Source organism: Salmo salar, chromosome ssa20 (assembly GCF_905237065.1).
Source record: "Salmo salar chromosome ssa20, Ssal_v3.1, whole genome shotgun sequence".
In the NCBI taxonomy this organism is placed as follows: Eukaryota; Metazoa; Chordata; class Actinopteri; order Salmoniformes; family Salmonidae; genus Salmo; species Salmo salar.
Genome location: NC_059461.1, coordinates 51,579,093 through 51,597,879, shown reverse-complemented (window position 1 = coordinate 51,597,879; position 18,787 = coordinate 51,579,093). Strand labels below are relative to the sequence as shown.

At 44.1% G+C, this 18,787-nt stretch overlaps 3 protein-coding genes across 5 annotated transcripts; 2 read left to right on the top strand and 1 right to left on the bottom strand.

Moving 5' to 3' along the window:
- Nucleotides 1–4,633: 4,633 nt before the first annotated feature.
- LOC106580747 (DNA-directed RNA polymerase I subunit RPA34) lies at nt 4,634–6,421 on the bottom strand. Its single transcript, XM_014162111.2, has 3 exons — nt 6,139–6,421; nt 5,769–5,904; nt 4,634–5,548 (listed from the first exon to the last, which is right to left on the bottom strand). The coding sequence occupies exons 1-3, from the start codon at nt 6,212–6,214 to the stop codon at nt 4,807–4,809; spliced, it is 954 nt and encodes a 317-aa protein (XP_014017586.2). The 5' UTR covers nt 6,215–6,421; the 3' UTR covers nt 4,634–4,806.
- Nucleotides 6,422–6,530: 109 nt separating this feature from the next.
- LOC106580746 (interferon regulatory factor 2-binding protein 1-like) lies at nt 6,531–12,645 on the top strand. Of its 2 annotated transcripts, none has more exons than XM_014162110.2 (2): nt 6,531–8,703; nt 8,948–12,645. In XM_014162110.2, exon 1 carries the CDS (start codon nt 6,785–6,787, stop codon nt 8,681–8,683), a length of 1,899 nt encoding a protein of 632 aa, XP_014017585.1. In that variant the 5' UTR covers nt 6,531–6,784; the 3' UTR covers nt 8,684–8,703; nt 8,948–12,645. The 2 variants fall into 2 exon arrangements, with proteins under 2 accessions (XP_014017585.1, XP_014017584.1); XM_014162109.2 differs by having other exon boundaries at nt 8,945–12,645.
- A 1,128-nt stretch (nt 12,646–13,773) lies between these two features.
- fkh (fork head domain protein) lies at nt 13,774–17,885 on the top strand. 2 transcript variants are annotated; one of them, XM_014162052.2, is made up of 2 exons: nt 13,774–14,279; nt 15,194–17,885. In XM_014162052.2, exons 1-2 carry the CDS (start codon nt 14,208–14,210, stop codon nt 16,427–16,429), a joined length of 1,308 nt encoding a protein of 435 aa, XP_014017527.1. In that variant the 5' UTR covers nt 13,774–14,207; the 3' UTR covers nt 16,430–17,885.
- Nucleotides 17,886–18,787: the final 902 nt, after the last annotated feature.

Here is an 18,787-nt window from a genome sequence, read left to right as displayed (position 1 = left end):
AACGTAGTCATTCTCGAACAAAAGTAACCCACATTACTGCCCATATTCAATATTTTTACTGAATGTTTTAACATCCCACCAATATTATGTATATTTTATGCCAGAATGTATCTTAAGGTGTACAGTACATATACATATACACATTCCATTCCGTACCATACATATGGCGCTGATATGGAAATAGTTAATATGTTGGATTAAAGGAGTGAATGTTCTGCAGCATCATATGGCTAATGTCACAGTGTGTAGTGGCACTGTACAGCATGCAGACAATGTAGTCCTACCAAGGTTGATTTCTAGGTGTCTTAGTCTCCAGTGTATAGGCTAGGTGGATGTTTGAACAGCTCACTGCTCCTTCTTCCCTGCTACTGTGAAGGTCAAAGCAAGGACTTTTCTCTCCCCGGGGGACTGCTGTCTCTCTCTGCTGTCTTGTTCCTCCAAAAGTCGAAACTGCCACCTGGGAATGAGGACTATGAATGCATGCAAGCCCAAAGAAGGACTTCCAGGCTTTTACGAATTACGGTCCAAGAAACGCTTTCAGCATATCTAACGCTAGTCCAAGGCAACAATGAGGGAAATAGCATTGAGGTTGTCATGGAGACTGGCTGCAAAGACAGCTCGGGCTGCTTTCACAGCATACATCTGATTTGACTTGTCTGTTAGTGCATAGCAACAGATTTTTCTCAGTGCAGACCATCCCCCATTGAAGTTTTGTTCATTTGAATGGCTAATCAAATGTAAATTCTTATTTTTTTTAATCATTTTATCTACAACGATCAATTATCTACACATTTATTTACATTTGATAGCCATTTATGCTGAACGCTTTTCCCTCAAGCATTAATAGGTACAGTATTTTCATGGTGTTCAGTTTTTCAAGTAACATTCAACAGAAAAGAAGCAGACAAGAGGAGCCCATTCAAATCAACATGAAGCCCAGGAGACGAAAAAGACCCCAAACATTATCAACGACAGCTTCCCAAACCCTCGTCCACCTGATCAACGGTACACGGTTAGTCTCCATTGACAGAACGTCTTTTCATTCTGAGCACAATGGGTATTCAACACTTTCAAATATTACGTATCAGTACTTCTGTATTGTGTTTCTTCTATATTGCAGAGGCGGCCTTAGCCTATTCGGTTCAACAACATATTTCTGCTCTATGAATGTGAGGGCTGAGTGTGCGTCATGTCAAGGCATTAGTATGCAATGAAGTTGCTGGTGTGGTAAGACTTGTTTTGGAGGCACTCTGCTGCAGCCAAAGCAATGTCAGGGAGGCACTTATTCATCAAAGGGCAAACAACGCCAGAACGCAAGACCAATTCTCATTGCATTTAAGAAACACAGACCAATTTCACTGTCATCCTTAAACCAATGAACCATTTCTCTCTGCATTGATCCATGCACTTTAATCTCCATCAAATGCTGAGTGTTACAGGCTTGCAAAGAAAAGGACAGAGAGGAAAGCAGAGGGGGACTGCAGCTTTCCGAGACACCAATCTTAGCATGCCCGAAGTGGTGGAGCTCACATATAATACATTGAGGAGCCGAATCCCTCTCGCTCTTTCTCTCTCGCTCTCTCCCTCCATCGCCACAGAGCAGAGTACCATGGTCCTTGGCAGGTCTGCGTTGCCATGGAAACCCTCACATTGCAGCAGGCTAGCTGGAGCGCGCTGGTTGAAAAGGAGAGCAGTACAGAGGGAGACGGGGGGAGAGGGAATCGCTGCAGTGATAGGGAGGGAGGAAGGAAGAGGGGGGGAAGAGGAGGGGGTGGGTACAGCAGGCGAGATTGGCTCTCCAATGCATTACCCCCACAAGTCGCTCCCCTCTCCCTACCCCCAAATTTGCATCGGTTGGGGCGCGCAGGGCCCAATCCTGCTCTGTAGTCTGGACACGTTGTATCTAAACTTCAGACTGCATTCAATTATTCATCTGCTTTGCCAGACAGCACTTACTGTTCAAGCAACCTGCTGCGCCTATAGCAAAACTATCCCCATTAAACAATACATCAATGCATAGAGATAGACGGGAACATAATAAGAGTTCTACTAGATTTCTGTTTCACGTCCAGGTGCTTCACTTCAGGGCCTCATTGTCCCAGCTGTGACTTGGCCTGGTGACCCTATGGCCTAATGACTGTGTGCACAATGTGGAGGAAGACACAAGCACCAGAATGATAGTGTCCATCTTGGTTTGTTGCTGGAGGACAACGACTGCTCTCCTCAAGTGGGTCAAATGGAAACAGACAAATAACCAGGCATGGTGAAACGTGTTAGCCTGTGAGACAGCAAAGGTGAGTAGCGGTGGTGTAGGAGACACCCACAGAACAGGAGTCAATGTTCTGCTGTTTACCTGTTGTGTAACCCACTAGCTAGGAGCCAAGTTGTCTGCAGCACCATACCTGAAGCAGATCCCTAACACACATACACACACACACACACACACACACACACACACACACACACACACACACACACACACACACACACACACACACACACACACACACACACACACACACACATATTGCACATATCTGTGAGAGTATAGACATCTCGCATAAGGTTTGATCCAACACCAAAGTTCTATGCCCTCCATACCAGAGTTATAAAATAGCAGCTGTTGTCTTTGAGATACTCTCTGAGCATCAAGAACCAAGAAAGAATTCTGATGACCAGAAATTCCATGCTAGTTTTTTATTATTATTCATGTACAAAATCAAATATAATTTTTTTAACAATACATAACCTTTTATACAAAGAATTTAATTGGATATGTAGCCTATTCAACATTATTTTGTTCACGGCTCATAATTCACTCACAAACCCAAACGCAACTTTTAAAAATACAGTAAAGTGTCCGAAAAAAAGAAGGAAATGCGACATTACCACAGCTTTGCAGTGAGTAAGTGAGGCATACATGCAGGGGGTGGTGTAGTGGGAGGAAAGTACAGACATTGAGTCGGATAGCACCAGAGGTGTCTCTGAACTCATTAGAAAACAGGACCATACTCCAGTGCAGAGTAAGAGCAGGCTGAGAGGCAACCTACCGCATCTGTGTCCAGTGACGAGGGAAGAACCACAGCACCATCTGCCTGTGGAGCCAGAGTACTGCAGGACTGCAGCAGAATCAATAGTTAATGGCAACATTGAGGGTAAATGAACTACAATGAACAAAAATATCAACGCATCATGCAAAAATGTCAAAGATTTGACTGAATTACAGTCCATATAAGGAAATCAGTCAATTGAAATAAATTTATTAGGTCCTAATCTATGGGTTTCACATGATTGGGAATACATATATGCAACTGTTGGTCACAGATACCTTGAAACAAAAGGTAGGGGGTGTGGATCAGAAAACCAGTCAGTATCAGGTGTGCCCACCATTTGCCTCATGCAGCGTGACACATCTCCTTTGCATAGAGTTGACCCGGCTGTTAATTGTGGCCTGTGGAATGTTGTCCCACTTCTCCTCAATGGCTGTGTGAAGATGCTGGATATTGGCGGATCCAGAGCATCCCAAACATGCCCAATGGGTGACATGTCTGGTGAGTTTGCAGGCCACGGAAGAACTGGGACATTTTCAGCTTCAAGGAATTGTGTACAGATCCTTGCATCATGGGGCTGTGCATTATCATGCTGAAACATGAGGTGATGGCGGCGGATGAATGGCGCGACAATGGGCCTCAGGATCTCGTCACGGTAGCTCTGTGCATTCAAATTGCCATCGATAAAAGGAAATTGTGTTCGTTGGCCATAGCTTATGCCTGCCCATACCATAACCCCACCGCCACCATGGGGCACTCTGTTCAGAACGTGGACATCAGCAAACTGCTCGCCCACACACGCAGCCTGCCATCTGTCCGGTACAGTTGAAAACATGATTCATCCGTAAAGAGCACTTCTCCAGTGTGCCAGTGGCCATCGAAGGTGAGCATTTTCACACTGAAGTCAGTTACGACGTTGAACTGCAGTCAGGTCAAGACCCTGGTGAGGATGACGAGCATGCAGTTGAGCTTCTCTGAGACGGTTTCTGACAGTTTGTGCAGAAATTCTTCGGTTGTGCAAACCCAGTTTCATCAGCTGTCCGGTTGGCTGGTCTCAGATGATTCTGCAGGTGAAGAAGCCGGATATAGAGGTCCTGGTCTGGCGTGGTTACAGGTGGTCTGAGGTTGAGGCCGGTTGGACGTGATGCCAAATTCTCTAAATCAACGTTGAAAGCAGCTTTTGGTAGACATGAACATTCAATTCCAGCAGTCAGCATGCCAATTGCACACTCACTCAATACTTGAGAAATCTGTGGCATTGTGTTGTGTGACTAAACTGCACATTCGAGAGGCCTTTTATTGTCCCCAGCACAAGCTGCACCTGTGTAATGATAATGCCGTTTAATCAGCTTCTTGATATTCCATATTTGTCAGGCGGATGGATTATCTTGGCAAAGGAGAAATGCTCACTAACAGGGATGTAAACAAATTTGGGCACAAAATGAGAAAATTAGCTTTTTGTGCGTATGGAAAATGACAGGGATCTTTTATTTCAGCTCATGAAACATGGGACCAACACTTTACATGTTGCGTTTATATTTTTGTTCAGTGTGAATAAAGGGGCACAAGTCTGAACACTGGTATATGTTACTGGCTAGGTTTTATTAGACAATAACATTTCCCCAAAAAATCTAAATGACAGTACAGTAGCATAACAATTATTTGTTGAAGTGCTTAATTGAATAATACAATTATATCAAAGCATAACTTCACAAAACCAGATGACGGTAAAAACAACAGACTCGTCATCGTCATGCTAGTTTTTCTTCATCTTTTTCTTTTTTCCAGAATCTTCAACGTCACCATAGGAACAGTCCATTGGTTCAACTTTTACTTCCACCTCTTGTTTAATTACATTAAAAGACGAATCTACAGTACCCCCTGCCTCTCCTCTGTCCTTATCTTTCTTTTTCTTCTTCTTCTTCCTCTTCTTCTCCTCTGAGAGTTCAGCTTCCTGCCAAGGAAGTTCATAGGACTCCTCTGGGCTCATGTCTAGCAGCTCCTGCTTCACCCTGACCACCTCCTCCTCCTCCTCCTCAGTCTTTATAAGTTTGTCTTTCCTCTTCTTTTTCTTCTTGCTCTTCCTCTCTTCCCCCGGGTCCAGTGTGACCCTGAGAGGCGTCTCTGGTGAAGACGGCAGCGGAGTATCCGCCATCAGTCTGGAGAGGGTGGGGGTCCTGCTTCCGAAAGGCTGGAAGCGCTGGCAGAGCCCCGGGGGCACGGTGGGGGCCGGGGTGGCTGGGATGGCTATGGGGGTCTGGTTGGTGCTGCAGTCGCCGTAACCCTCACAGATGTTGAGGAGGCCGCTGAAGGCCGGGGCACAGACCACCGAGTCGAGCCTCTGGCGGTGGCTGGTGAGGAGGTGGAGGTCCGCGGCACCAGAGGGCCCACCCAGCACGCTGTAGATCTGCCCGGCATTCCCACCACTGCCACGCGCCTGCTGGGCAGGGGCCTGCATGGTCTGCAGCCCAGACAGAGGCATCTTCAGACTGCTGAAACTGGGAGGGGGGAAAGAGAGCTGACAGTCAGACAGTGTGCTAAGAGGCACACCAGATGTAGACAATGTAGGTGTAAAGCAATGGAAGTGGACAGTGACTCACTTCTAATAACAGACAGAGAAATGCTGAGGACTTTGTTAGATATTTCTCTGTCTGTTATTAGAAGTGAATCATGCCGCTTGTATGATAATTCAAATAAATGGAAAGCGGGGTTGCCTACCTGTCCGGGTTGAAACCGCTGGGAGCTTTGATTAGCCATAATTCTGTGTTGTCATCACGAAGCCTTTCGATGAGGGTACTGGCACAGGGTTTGTGGGCAAATGCCACAAAATCAGCTGGACACTGATACCTTGAAGCTGAGGTGAGACATAGTTATTGTTATTATATAGATAGCTAGCTAAGTGAACATACTCTGTGTGTGTTTTGGAAATCAGCATTGAATGCACAATGCTGTCTGCCCATTACAGCATTTCACTTTTGATTCCTAACAGGATTTACTAGATATTTTGCAGTCAGCTTTGACGGGGTTGATTGGAGTGGCTAACATTAGCTAAGTTGGCTAGTTAAGCTAGAAAAAAAAACAGCGTTACCCTGCTTTCTCCGTTTTTGCGGAACCTCCTCCGTGTCACTTGCCTCATCACTTGATGAAGATACGTCTTTTGGCATGATCTCGGAGTACTGATAAATGGCTAAATTTAACTTAGTCTAACTAAAAGCTCATGTCTGCATCAACATGTTTTGTTACAAAAAAATATATATATAGTACCTTTGACCTGGATACACTAAAACTAGCTCGGTTCGCGATGATCTGGGCTGCGCGAGATGCGCATATCGGTACCTTTGTAAATAGATCTTCTTTTACATAGAGTGTTGATTAATATAAACCATAATCTGTGTGCAGTCTTCCTTTTTAGACGCAACTGATGCTGTTCACGAAGCACATACTCACGAAGGCCCTCCGGAACGAAAACAACAAATCCCAGAATGCACCATTAGCACGGCGTTGTGTAAGTTCCAGCAAAGGCAGTCTTCTAGTATAAACACTCATGTGCCAAGGCGACCGGAATGGAGTAAACACAACTTTTTTTGTGTTTAATACAGAAAGTGTATCATATTTGTTAAGGTATTTGAGAAGTAACAGAAGCGGCGATTATTTCTGAACTATTGAAAGCTAGCGTTGCATCTGTTTAATCAGGACCTCAGAAAGCAAGAAAGATATAAAAGGGCCTATCAAATATGTCCTCCTCCCAGTCATATTCAAGGCGGCAGTGGTGTTGTTACCTTTGTGATTTGCCTAAGATGCCATGGGCTATGATCTGGGACTTTAGCGAGACTGTCTGCCGAGGCTGTGTGAATTATGAAGGTACGGACCGTATTGAATTCCTCATAGAGACTGCAAGGCAGTTGAAAATAACTCATGTTATGCAGGATGACAGGTCCCCGTGTCCCCAGCCCACTAAACATGGCCCAGGTGGGAGAGATGGACCTATGGAGGGTGGCAGGCCACTTCCTGAACGCTTTGAAAGGGGAAGAGGGGACTACGGAGCCCCAGCACGGATCCCCAACGGTCTGCACAGAATGGATGACGGGGGCCCACAACAAGAACTCAGTGGACAGAGCCCTAACAACGCCAGAAGACCCATGGTGGGTACCGTTCCCCCCAATTTAATGACACAAGGCCTTGTGGGGGCTCCGCACGGGTTACTAGCAGCTGTGCCTGGTTTAAATGCCAGAGTCGGGGGAACCCCCCTCACCCTCTCTGCCCCCATGCTGAACGAGATCACCAAGAGGCAGCTGAGCATGGGCATGGGTGTGGCCTCCTTCCTGAGCCCTGAGTTTGAGAAGGAACTGAGGGAGAAGCAGAGGAACGCGGAGGCTCTGGCCGAGCTGTCGGAGAGTGTACGGTACCGAGCAGACGACTGGGCCGGCCGACCCAAGGCTGTACGAGGGGTCCTGCTCACCCTCTCCGGCTGCACCCCCTTCAACGTGCGCTTCAAGAAGGACCACAGCCTGGTGGGGCGGATCTTTGCCTTCGACGCCAAGCTGACGCTGGACTTTGAGCTGAAGATCTTTGCGGAGTACCCGTGCGGCTCGGGGAACATGTTCTCCAGCCTGGCGGCGCTGGTCAAGCAGATGTTCCACGACAGCCAGAGAGACTCTGGGAGCAAGGTGGTCAACTCGGGCCTGAAGTATGTGGAGTACGAGAAAAGGCATGGCGCGGGGGACTGGCGGCTGCTCTCTGAGCTGCTGAGCGATGCGGTACGGGCCTTTAAGGACACCCCCGGCCCTGACGTTCTCCCCCAGCCCTACCTGGACACCAGCTGCTCCATGCTGCCCACAGCGCTGTGTCACATGTCCCGCTCGGCACCGCCAGTCCGCGGGCGCCGGAGGAAGGCTTCCCCAGAGCCCCAGGGTGGAGAGGTGGTGACCACAGAGGAGCAGCTCCGGCAGCATTGGCCCATGGGGATGTACCCGGGAATGGCTATCCACCTAGCTGCCTCCTCCCTACCCAGCGCTAGCCAGCCTCCTCCTCACCAGGAGGGCTCAGCCTCCCATTCCCACAGCAGCGATCCCTCCCCTATCACAGCACTGATGAGCGTGGCTGATAACGCAGGTGCAGCCGCCGGCCAGTCACCCAGAGAGGCCCCTAGCAGCAGCAGTAGTAGTGGTGGAGGCCTGGGCCACTCCTCCTTGGCAGTGAGACAGAGCAGCAGCAGCCCCATGGCAGCCTGCCCTGCCGGGCAGCAGCGGCGCCTAGCCTCCAGGAATGGGGAACCTCAGGGAGCCAGCAACTCTGCAGGGGGCACCACAGCAGCTCTCCCCCTGGCTGGGGCCTCGGACCAGGGAGCAGGGGACCCCTCCGGCTCCTCTGGTCCCCCTCTCTGCTGCACCATCTGCCACGAGCGCTTGGAAGACACTCACTTTGTCCAGTGCCCCTCGGTTGCGGCCCATAAGTTCTGCTTCCCATGCACCAGAGACTTCATCCGGAGCCGGGGGGCCGGCAGCGAGGTGTTCTGCCCCAGTGGAGAGAGGTGTCCCCTGGTGGGCTCCAACGTGCCCTGGGCCTTCATGCAGGGAGAGATCGCTACCATCCTGGCTGGAGATGTCAAGGTGAAGAAGGAGCGCGACCCCTAAATCCTCTGGGACAGCTGACTGTAAGATGCAATTTCACTACATCTTGGTTTCCTTTGAGTTTGTTGTCTTGGAGTCAGTCTTTAGGCCAAAGTATTCTCTATGTAGCTAGGCCATAGGCTAATTTAGTGTTTGTGGCATGCTTATAGGTAATATATCCTATGCTTTATGATACAGTATAATATATGTAGCCTAAATCGTCACTGAATATGGTCAGCCTACCATCTATTAATCTGTTTGTTTGTGTGATGTCTGTCTGGACAGAAGGCTGTTGACGCCTGAGTGGAGCTGCAGCCTGCAGAGAGATAACGACAATCTCAACAGGTTCTTCCCACCTCACAGCCAATCACCACAGCAATCCGCTAGGCTCTCCCCACCTCGCAGCCAATCACCACGGAAATCCACCAGGTTCTCCCCAACTCACAGCCAATCATCACACACCTCCACCTGCATGGGGCAGACTTTACACTACCACATCACTGTCTGGTTGGTTAGGGGGTGACGGTACCCCCAGCCCCAGCTCACCTCTAATACCTAATTCACCCCTTTGTCCCTCAAACATCAACTTATCTACATTAGTATTGGTCACTAGTATTTGTCACTGACTTTATAAACCATTGGACCATGGTTGAGAAGTATGAACTTCATCTTGCCTCGGTTCTAGGTGATTTTAGGGCTGCTGTTTTCATTGAACATCTTTCTAACAGATATCTGAGTGGCAATGTGAAAGAGTGATGACTTCACTAAATGTTACAGCAACACACAGACTAGAACTGTTTTGTTTTGCGTCACATTTGCGCTTTACGTAAAACTGACGTCGACTGTCACGGAGTGAATGGTTTGCCTTTGTTGAAACCTCAAACCAGCAGTAGTTAATGTATGTCGCGCCATCGATTTTACACGACAGTAACGGGGACTTTCAGTGCTATGCGACACAGTAACGTGGCTTTCACAGTGGCGAACAAAGATGCTTTATCCAGCGTGTATGAAATGGGATGGATACCTCTCTATTTTATACTGAATGTAGAATGCAAGACAATCTTTCTCCATGGTAATCAGATGTGCAATCTATAGTTTTGAGACAATACAGCTTGTGGTGTGTACCACTGAGTAGCCTAAACACGTGCATAGAAACCAAAGATTCATGCTAAAGTAAATGTACAGTGCCTAAAGAAGGTCTACGCCACCTTGAACTTTTTTCAAATGTTGTTGCATTACAAAGTAGGATTGTAATATATTTAATTGTAATTTGTTCTGCCATTGATCTACAGAAAATACTCCGTAATGTCAAAGTGAAGGGGGGAAAAAAATCTAAAAATGTTTACAAATGAAATAACTGAAATATAGTCGTTGTATAAGTATTCACCCTTTTTGTTTAGGCAAGCCTAAATGAGTTCAGAAGCTTGATACAGGCAGAGACTGGGGAGGTTTTCAGGAAGAAACGAAATGTGATGGAGCTAAGCACAAGCAAAATCCTAGAGGAAACCTGCTTCAGTCTGCTTGTACACCAGACACTAGGAGAGGAATTCACCTTTTCAGAAAGACATTAACCTACAACACAATGCCAAATCCACACCGGAGTTGCTTACCAAGAAGACAGTGAATGTGACCAAGTTGCAGTTTTGACTTAAATCTACGGCAATACTTGAAAATTGCTGTCTAGCCATGATCCCCAACACCTTGACAGAGCTTGAAGAATCTTTCAAAAAAATCTTCTACTTTGACTTTCCGGAGTATTTTGTGCAGATTGTTAATGAAAAAATGACAATGAAATCAATTTCAATCCCACTTTGTAACTACAAAATGTGGAAAATGTCGAAGGGGGCGTAGATGTCATTTATGTCATTTATGTGTTAAATGTCTTTATTAATTCAATATGTGCCAGGGAAAGAGTGGGTGAAACGGTTCTTGTTAGGATAGCTATAGGTTCGGTTAATTGAAGTTGTAGAGATTAAACTAATATTGTGTACTTTATGGTGTTTCATTTAAAGGAATTTACTATTCATGTAAAATCAAAGGTTTTTTTCTATATTGACTGAGATTGAAGGTTTGTTTCACGTGATCCTCGTGAAATTAGGATATATTTTTTAATAAGTTCTATAATATCCCAATTTTATGCTCAGTTTTACATATGAACTTAACGCTTTGAATTGTTTAAAAGATAATATATACATGTATATCAAAATACTTCCCTGTCAGATTTTCCATAACCTTTTATGTTCGTCACCAAAATGAATATATGAATTTAATTATCAATTTGCAAAGCTGGTGCCAATCAATACCCTACCATGTGCATGTGTTAATATGAAATTAAATGAGGACAATGCATCAAGCCATTGCTGATCACATGGGCATGAATGTATACTGTACAAACATAGCTATTGTACACTTGTGGCTGTATCTGAAAGTGTATTTAGTACTAAAATTAGGCCTAGGCCAATTTCTTATCTAAAATAGGATACTGTAATTCAAATGTAGCCCATACAACAAAAAAGGAATTTCCCACAAAAGCACTATGTTCATGCAACTTTCCTCAAGTGCCTTTAATGGCGTTCCTCTGTCTGAAAGCACTTTTTAAAAATCCATATAAGTCTATGGACTTTTGTATTTGGCCCCTAAATTAGTAAGGATTGTTTTGGATTGTCTTGTGCTGGCCTTTCTATTATTCTGGTCCTTTATGGTCCTGTCTGCCATGGACTCCTGTTGAGTTCTTTTTGTAGTTGCTTATCTCAACACAGTTTAAGGGAAAAGCTTGTATTCCAACTATTTAAACTCTGTTTCGTTTCATATAATTTGTTTTGTTCATTGGATGTAAATGTCACATTTTATTTGTTATTTCTCATGAAGCTTCTACGTAATTGACCCCAAAATTTGAAGCGTACATAAATAAATAAAAATTAAAATACTACCACGGTTTTATACTGTGTCGCAATGAAACGCTCGATGGTCATTGTCTTGCTATGTCCAGTAGATGGCGCACTTTAACCTGTGCAGATCTTGACTTTAGAGATGTGTTGTGAACTAAAAAAATGTTTTTGTAAATACAAATCTAGGCGGTCGTCTATATTGGAGGGAAATGGCACAGTTACCGATTCATCAATTAGATGGCGTCGTATTTGACACCGGCCATAATTTCACTTAGATAATGTGTTCTTTTATGTGATGGAGACATTTGTTTCTCAATGTATTTTACTGTAGGCATACACTTCTTTAAACACACTTAAAGGTAGGCCTAATTGTACAACGCCGCCTACCAAGATATTGTAGAGGGCGAATCCCAATCGTAACTCCCCCCACTAGAAAGCATATTGAAATCTCTGGCTTCCTCTATTAGTGGCAACTCATTAAAGCTATTGTTAGCTAATTGTTGAGGTGTTAATGAACGATCTACTGTCACATTGGCATTAGAAGCGGCCGACCTGCAGGAGGATGAAGGGATCTGTGATGGGGGAATAGGATTAATGCGGAAGTAGTTCTCTGCTCATTACTCAAATGCGTTTCAGCGCGCGCAGCATGTTCCTCCAAAGCTCTCCATATTGTAGAATCATTTTTGAACGGGTTATCTATATCTATCGAAATAGCTGGCCTTCGATTCAAGACAATTGAGTTTAGCTATGTGTATTTGGCCATGGGAAACAGTTCAATTACATTTTGGCCCATGCCTGAATATAATTGTTCAAATCAGTGCTAAAATGTGTTGCTTATAGATACTTTAATCATGTAGGTATATAGTTGGTTAGGAAAGCATTGTTCTATAAAGCTTAATTACTATCATTACAGACAGCCATGTGTTATCCCATTGAATGTGACCTGACAACGTTTTGCAAAAAGGCGCAAATCGTTGGAAGTGTTCAGACCATTAGGCCTGATCGAGATCATGCTTTCCTATAGTCCTGTTTAATATTACTGTGAAATCAAAAAAATCAGACTAAATAAACGAATTCTGTTGTTTTGAAACTTTTAAATACTTATGTTGTTTTTCATTCATTCAATTATTTTAAAAAGCAGTGTCCCGAAGTAAGACATTTCTACGTATTGCGCTGAACGCGACGTCTCCTTGCTGCGTATTTCCTTAGTGCTTTTCTCAACTAATCCTGTTGACCACCTATGCGCATCATTGCAGCTCTATTCATGGTCAATTAAGAAATTCATTGACATTCAGATTTTACTGTCTGCGCTTGACAACGAGATGTGTATTCTGAATCAGGCCAAGGATAGTCCTACATTACACATTGGATTAGGTCTACATTATTTGTTTTTCATTATTTTGGTTTGCCAATATATTCTTCACTTAATTTACCTTAACATGTAAACCTGTATTGCACACGTATAATACACATTTTCGTTCATGTGGCCTTCAATTGGACTAACACTTTGCAGACCTATAACGAAGCTATGGGAGTTGGGAACCAACGTGTTTCTGAGAAGTCAAGTTCCCCAGCAACTAATCACCCTCCATAAAGCCGTTGGAGCTCCAGAGAAGTGATTGTCGCGGGAATGAGCAGCTCTCACACTGGTCAGTCACCTCGGGCTCCCTTATCAGACCTCCCACTGATGACTTTAATAACCCGTGAGAACGTTATACCCCTGTCCACATCAATACCTCATCAAGGCCTGCAATAATTCTCCTTCATTTCGGATCTTGACCTATTGAGCAGATATCTTCTTTGGTCGAGTGTATTAAAATGAGAGCCAAATAAAGGTCTTTAATTTCCATTGAGTTACATATTGATCGTCGGTTTGACTGCGAATTGAAGTCAATCAGAAGACGACTCGGTGTTAAGCAATCCTTTATACGTTCATATTCTAATCATTTAAATCCATAAATTACTTATGAGGTTATAATTGTGGTGTAAAATAAATGATGAAAATAGCCTACAATCAGTATCTGCATCCAGAGACGGTAAAGCAGCAGTTTTGAGACAAGAAATTGAGGATGCATGCTTGCAATTGAGATGGATGTGTCTGTCCCGGGCCAATATACACCCTCACTAGGGGGCAAGAGACGTCTTTTTACGATATTGAAATTGCCTTGGACGATATTCAAATGGCCCTATGGGGCGGGACCTTACCTGAGTTTTTAAGAAGGCACGTCCAACTTTTACTCTACTTGCCCATAGCACATTGACTGACGCACACGGACCTGGCCTTGCACAGGAGCGTTCTGCGGACTTCATACGGATCTAGCGTTCCCCAAAGAGCACGTCCGCTTTAGATAAATAACTTGTTACTCTTGATTATGAAACGATGGATGATTGATAAATCGACGAATAAATATTGACATTTCACTGAAGACCCACTCATAGCCCGAGGAAGCATTGTTTGTTTTTTTAGTTCTTGTTTATTTTTATTATAGTCTTCTATCTAGTCAGTGGAACTCTTTCGTTATCCTGGATTAACATTTTACTCCTTTTGCTGGAGTCCTGAATTTTGAGCAGAGACTCAAAGGTATTATAAACTCAAAAAAGGATTTGCTGTCTTTCATTCGCTCAAATATATTTTCTTACTATAAAAAGTTGTATTTGGGATGTTGAGCTCAGTGAAGATGGAGTCTCATGAACTGCCAGAGTGGAATGCCTTCTACAGCGAAGCCAGTGAGGTAAAACACAATTTTCTATATAAGTTTACCATATGGGCTATGTGTGGATGCTGGATATTTGTTTCTTTAAAGTCTATTCTAGAGTTTCTTAAAAGTAAGTTATTGAATCGAAAATTCAGTATTTTACCAACACATTGGATTGATTTTGATATTTTTCACTCCAGAATTGTGGCTGCAACTTCTTTGATTTAGTACTGTTAGAATTTTACAATTCAACATATAACACTGATGTGATAGGATTTGGCTCAATTTGTCCTTGTGCGACCTGTTGAAATTGTATGTGACATTTAGAGGCCTGTTTACATAAAATCTATCTTATTTTTTAAATGAATTGCCTAGTCTGTTTATACTAACACTTATGGACTAGTCCATTTAAATATGCAAATTATGTGAATGATAAAGCATCTCGGAAATGAAATTATCAGTGAATTTGATTAAGGTTGGCTACCTCCGAGAGTTGAAATAAACGATACATTTCCCCCAAGAAATTCGTGATTAAATTAAAGGCAAATGAAATCCTGTCTTTAATCAACATTATATGCTCTCAAATAATTATTAGGATACTTTGATGATTATGTAGTTTACGGCTGGGTGATCAGGTCAGATATTTTGGAACGTTTCTTAAAAAGTTTGTTTTATTTGACTTGGTTAAGTAACACTTAGTAGTGACGAGGGAGAACTACTAAATGAAAGGGAAAGAATCCATGACGCGCATGTTACGCATTTTCAGGTTTAACAATGATATGTGAAATCCATGTCCCTTTCAGACGAATGGTATCATTGTCCATTGATGCTTTCCATTAGTACAGGCTTTTGGATACGAAAAATGAATTACATTATTTATTGTTTAAACCGACATATCTATATTTTTTTGTTTCTAAATGACTAAGTCAACTATTCTGTTTTGTTTTCAGATGTATTCCTCTCCCACTGCCATGAATTCAATGAGCTCAATGAGCACCATCAACAGCTACATCAACCTGAACCCAGCTGGTTCTCCAGCCACCATGAACATGGGCTATGGCAGCTCTGGGCTCAACAGTCAACTGGCATCCATGGGTGGAGGGGCCAACCATATGAACCTGTCCCCGGTGACTTCATCCCTCAACCCCAGCTCTCTCTCCCAGCTGGGCTCCCCAGGCCCTTCCCTGGGCTCCCTCTCCCACTACCAGAACATGGGCCAGCCCATGAGCCAGCTGAGCTACCCCTCTCCCACCTCCCTCAACCGGGCCAAGGAGGTGCCCAAGCCCTACCGCCGCTCACTGACCCACGCCAAGCCACCTTACTCCTACATCTCCCTCATCACCATGGCCATCCAGCAGTCTGGCAGCAAGATGCTCACCCTCAATGAGATCTACCAATGGATAATGGACCTGTTCCCCTACTACCGCGAGAACCAGCAGCGCTGGCAGAACTCCATCCGCCACTCGCTGTCCTTCAACGACTGCTTCGTCAAGGTGGCCCGCTCGCCCGACAAGCCCGGCAAAGGCTCCTACTGGGCCCTGCACCCCAACTCAGGCAACATGTTTGAGAACGGCTGCTACCTGCGCCGCCAGAAGCGCTTCAAGATTGATCAAGAGAAGGCTGCGAAGAAGTCTGGCAAGGCCCAGGAGGGAGGCTCGGGGAAAGGGGGCCATGGAGACAGCCTGATGGAGGAGCACAGCCCAGCGGGGGGCTCAGAGGGGGCCGACTCGGCTCACTCTGACAACTCCCACCCTGGTTCCTCCTCAGAGGAGCAGCAGCAGAGGAGCATGGTCCAGCTGGACTGCCCCCCACAGCACCAGTCCCACGTCCAGAGCGCCCCTGTGGCAATCACCTCCTCCACCCCTCTCCTCCACTCCCAGGTCATGGGAGGCAGCCCCCATCTCCTCCCGAGCGCCATGCATAATCTGGACCTGCAGAACGACCCTCTCAAGGCCATGGATCCCCACTACAACTTCAATCACCCCTTCTCCATCACCAACCTCATGTCCAATGAGCAGAAGATGGATCTGAAGACGTACCAGGACCAGGTGATGGCCTACAATGGCTACGCCGCCTCCTCTCCGATAGCAGCCAAGCAGATCTACGACAGCGCAGGACCCTCGGTCATGGACTCTGGGGCCTACTACCAAACCCTCTACAGCCGGTCGGTCCTCAATGCCTCCTAACATGGAGGCCTCTGGACCACAGCCAAGTGGTGCTGACAAGGACTTTTAGCAGCCTTGAAATCCCAAAGTGTAAGATGGCTGCCATTAAAAGTCTACTCACGAGGGGCCAAAGGGACGAAATAATATTGAGCAGAGCTGAATACACAGTTGATCAGGGAAACCCTGCAGTTACATGAAGTAGAAGACAAAGGTAAAACCCAGTGCTGGATAGACACCCATTCATCAGAAGGTCTTTAAACTGATACATTCATAAATTCATACCGAAGCCATTTTTAGACTATTTCATACTGGGTTTTAGTTTGTTCAACAGACAAGCAGGACTACTTGGGTTGTACACATTGTAAATAGACAGAGTGGGGGAAAGGAGTTGTGCATTTATTTATGAAGGGAAGAAAATTAATATATCTTGTACAGTGCTGTATTGACAAGTTACAAAACAAATGTGACATGAAACAATTTGAGGGATTGTGGGAGTGAGAAAAGGTTCAGGTTACTGCTCCGAGGCAGTTGTTACTGCATTACAGGGAATTCTTGTTGTGTTGTAGAGCATGATGCTTCATTCCTATTCTTAACATGCTGTTTTAATCTCTTCAAATACACATCCGTGAACACAAATGAGCTGCCATGGTTCATTTTTACAAGTGGTGGAAGGATGTTGTTTTTACTTTTAAGAGAGCCATTTCTTGTATTCTTTTACCAGGTATCCATTTTACCAGGTATCCAAAATGAAGTCTGTTTAAAAAGGGATACAACTGTGGTAGATCTAATTTCAGCTTTGTTTGTCTGTTTTAAAACATGATTTTTTTCAGAGGACCCTTTCATTATCAATGATGAGAGCCTGCTGTTCCACAGCTCTTCATGGCATAGGATCTTTTGGAATGGTTTCACATTATATTACACACCATACCAAGGGTTGTGAGGGAGAGGAGCCATGGTATGTCAGTTACTAAGATAGAAGTTGAATGGAAATGCAGTAAGAGGACCATTTACATACAGTACTTTGCACAAGAGTTCCCACCATTTTGCACAGCTGGGGTGGCCCTGATAGTGTATGTTACAACAATGCTATGTAATGACCTTTTTCTACTGCAAATGGCCAATTAGAATTGGACCACTGTAACAATGTCAACGAGCTTTATGAAAGCAATTGAGCTTTATGTTGCAACCCTCATCCTCAAAGTGCCTTTCAAGATGTTCTGATAATGGAGGACCAATAAGTGAATATTCACTGAAGGAACACTTTTTGAAATATAAACCATGAGTTTCAGGTCAGAAATACTGTTTTTATTTCTTGTATTTTAGTTTTTAAAGACTTGTTATTTAAACTGTGTTGCTTTTCAGACTTGGAAAAGTATGTTTATGTATATATTGTGAGGTTGTTGTTCATGGTTTGAATGTTGTGATTTGAATGATTCATGTTTTTCTTATTAAAAAGCAAAACTGGGGTGAAACGCGATTGTTGTCTGTTCCGTTGAAGTAAATATATACGTGAGATTATCTATAGACTTGATGAAATGGGTGTATATGTTATTTTACAAAATCCTTTAAAATAATTTAAAGACGTATCATGAAATTTTTTTAAAAAAATCAAATATATCAGATGTATGTCATTTACATGTTAATTTTGTTTTTATTTACAATTGGATGGTAACACAGAGGCTCTGTGACGAAGGTCTTGCTGCAGGATTGACAGGTTCAGCTGAATTCTAGGGTTGTTGAAACAGCTCCCTACAGTACCAAATTACTCTTGTATGTGACTTTTGGGTAGGTTAGACTAAACAGTGTCGAGCTCATGCTGGCCCTCTGGCCCCAACATAAACTGGCTTCTAGACACTACTGTATTGTGATGGCCAGTGAATCATCTCAGAGTGTTTCAATCAGGATCGGGTGCCTTCACATTTTAACAAAAAGTATAATTCTAGGTATTAAAAAATCTCTAATTGCAGTTTTGTTTTGTCATGCTGTTTCAGGATATCCTACTTTGACTGTAAATAATCTTAACTCATACACTCCCCTCCATATGTATTTGGACAGTGAAGCAAACATTTTAAGTTTGGCTCTATATTCAAGCATTTTAGATATGAGATAGTGTTTCGTATTAGGCGACAGTACATAATGTCAGCTTTTATTTTAGGGTATTTTCATACATATCTATTTTACCGGTTAGAAATGAAAGCACTTGTGTACGTTTAGTATTTGGTCTCATATTCATTGCACGCAATGACTACATCAAGCTTGTGACTCTACAAACTTGTTAGATGCATTTGCAGCTTGTTTTGGTTTTGTTTTGGATTATGTTATGCCCAATTAATAACCTGGGAGTCAATGGGTAGACATTCAAAATACTACTAACCATTT

What these genes read in the sequence shown, in the direction of transcription:
- LOC106580747 (XM_014162111.2), bottom strand. Translation starts at nt 6,214, where the DNA reads ATGCCAAAAGACGTATCTTCATCAAGTGATGAGGCAAGTGACACGGAG. An exon ending in GCAAAAACGGAGAAAGCAGG is followed by an intron (nt 5,905 to 6,138) that starts GTAACGCTGTTT and finishes GTCTCACCTCAG; the next exon opens with CTTCAAGGTATCAGTGTCCA. An exon ending in AGCGGTTTCAACCCGGACAG is followed by an intron (nt 5,549 to 5,768) that starts GTAGGCAACCCC and finishes CCCCCCTCCCAG; the next exon opens with TTTCAGCAGTCTGAAGATGC.
- LOC106580746 (XM_014162110.2), top strand. Translation starts at nt 6,785, where the DNA reads ATGTCCTCCTCCCAGTCATATTCAAGGCGGCAGTGGTGTTGTTACCTT.
- fkh (XM_014162052.2), top strand. Translation starts at nt 14,208, where the DNA reads ATGTTGAGCTCAGTGAAGATGGAGTCTCATGAACTGCCAGAGTGGAAT. An exon ending in TCTACAGCGAAGCCAGTGAG is followed by an intron (nt 14,280 to 15,193) that starts GTAAAACACAAT and finishes TTTTGTTTTCAG; the next exon opens with ATGTATTCCTCTCCCACTGC.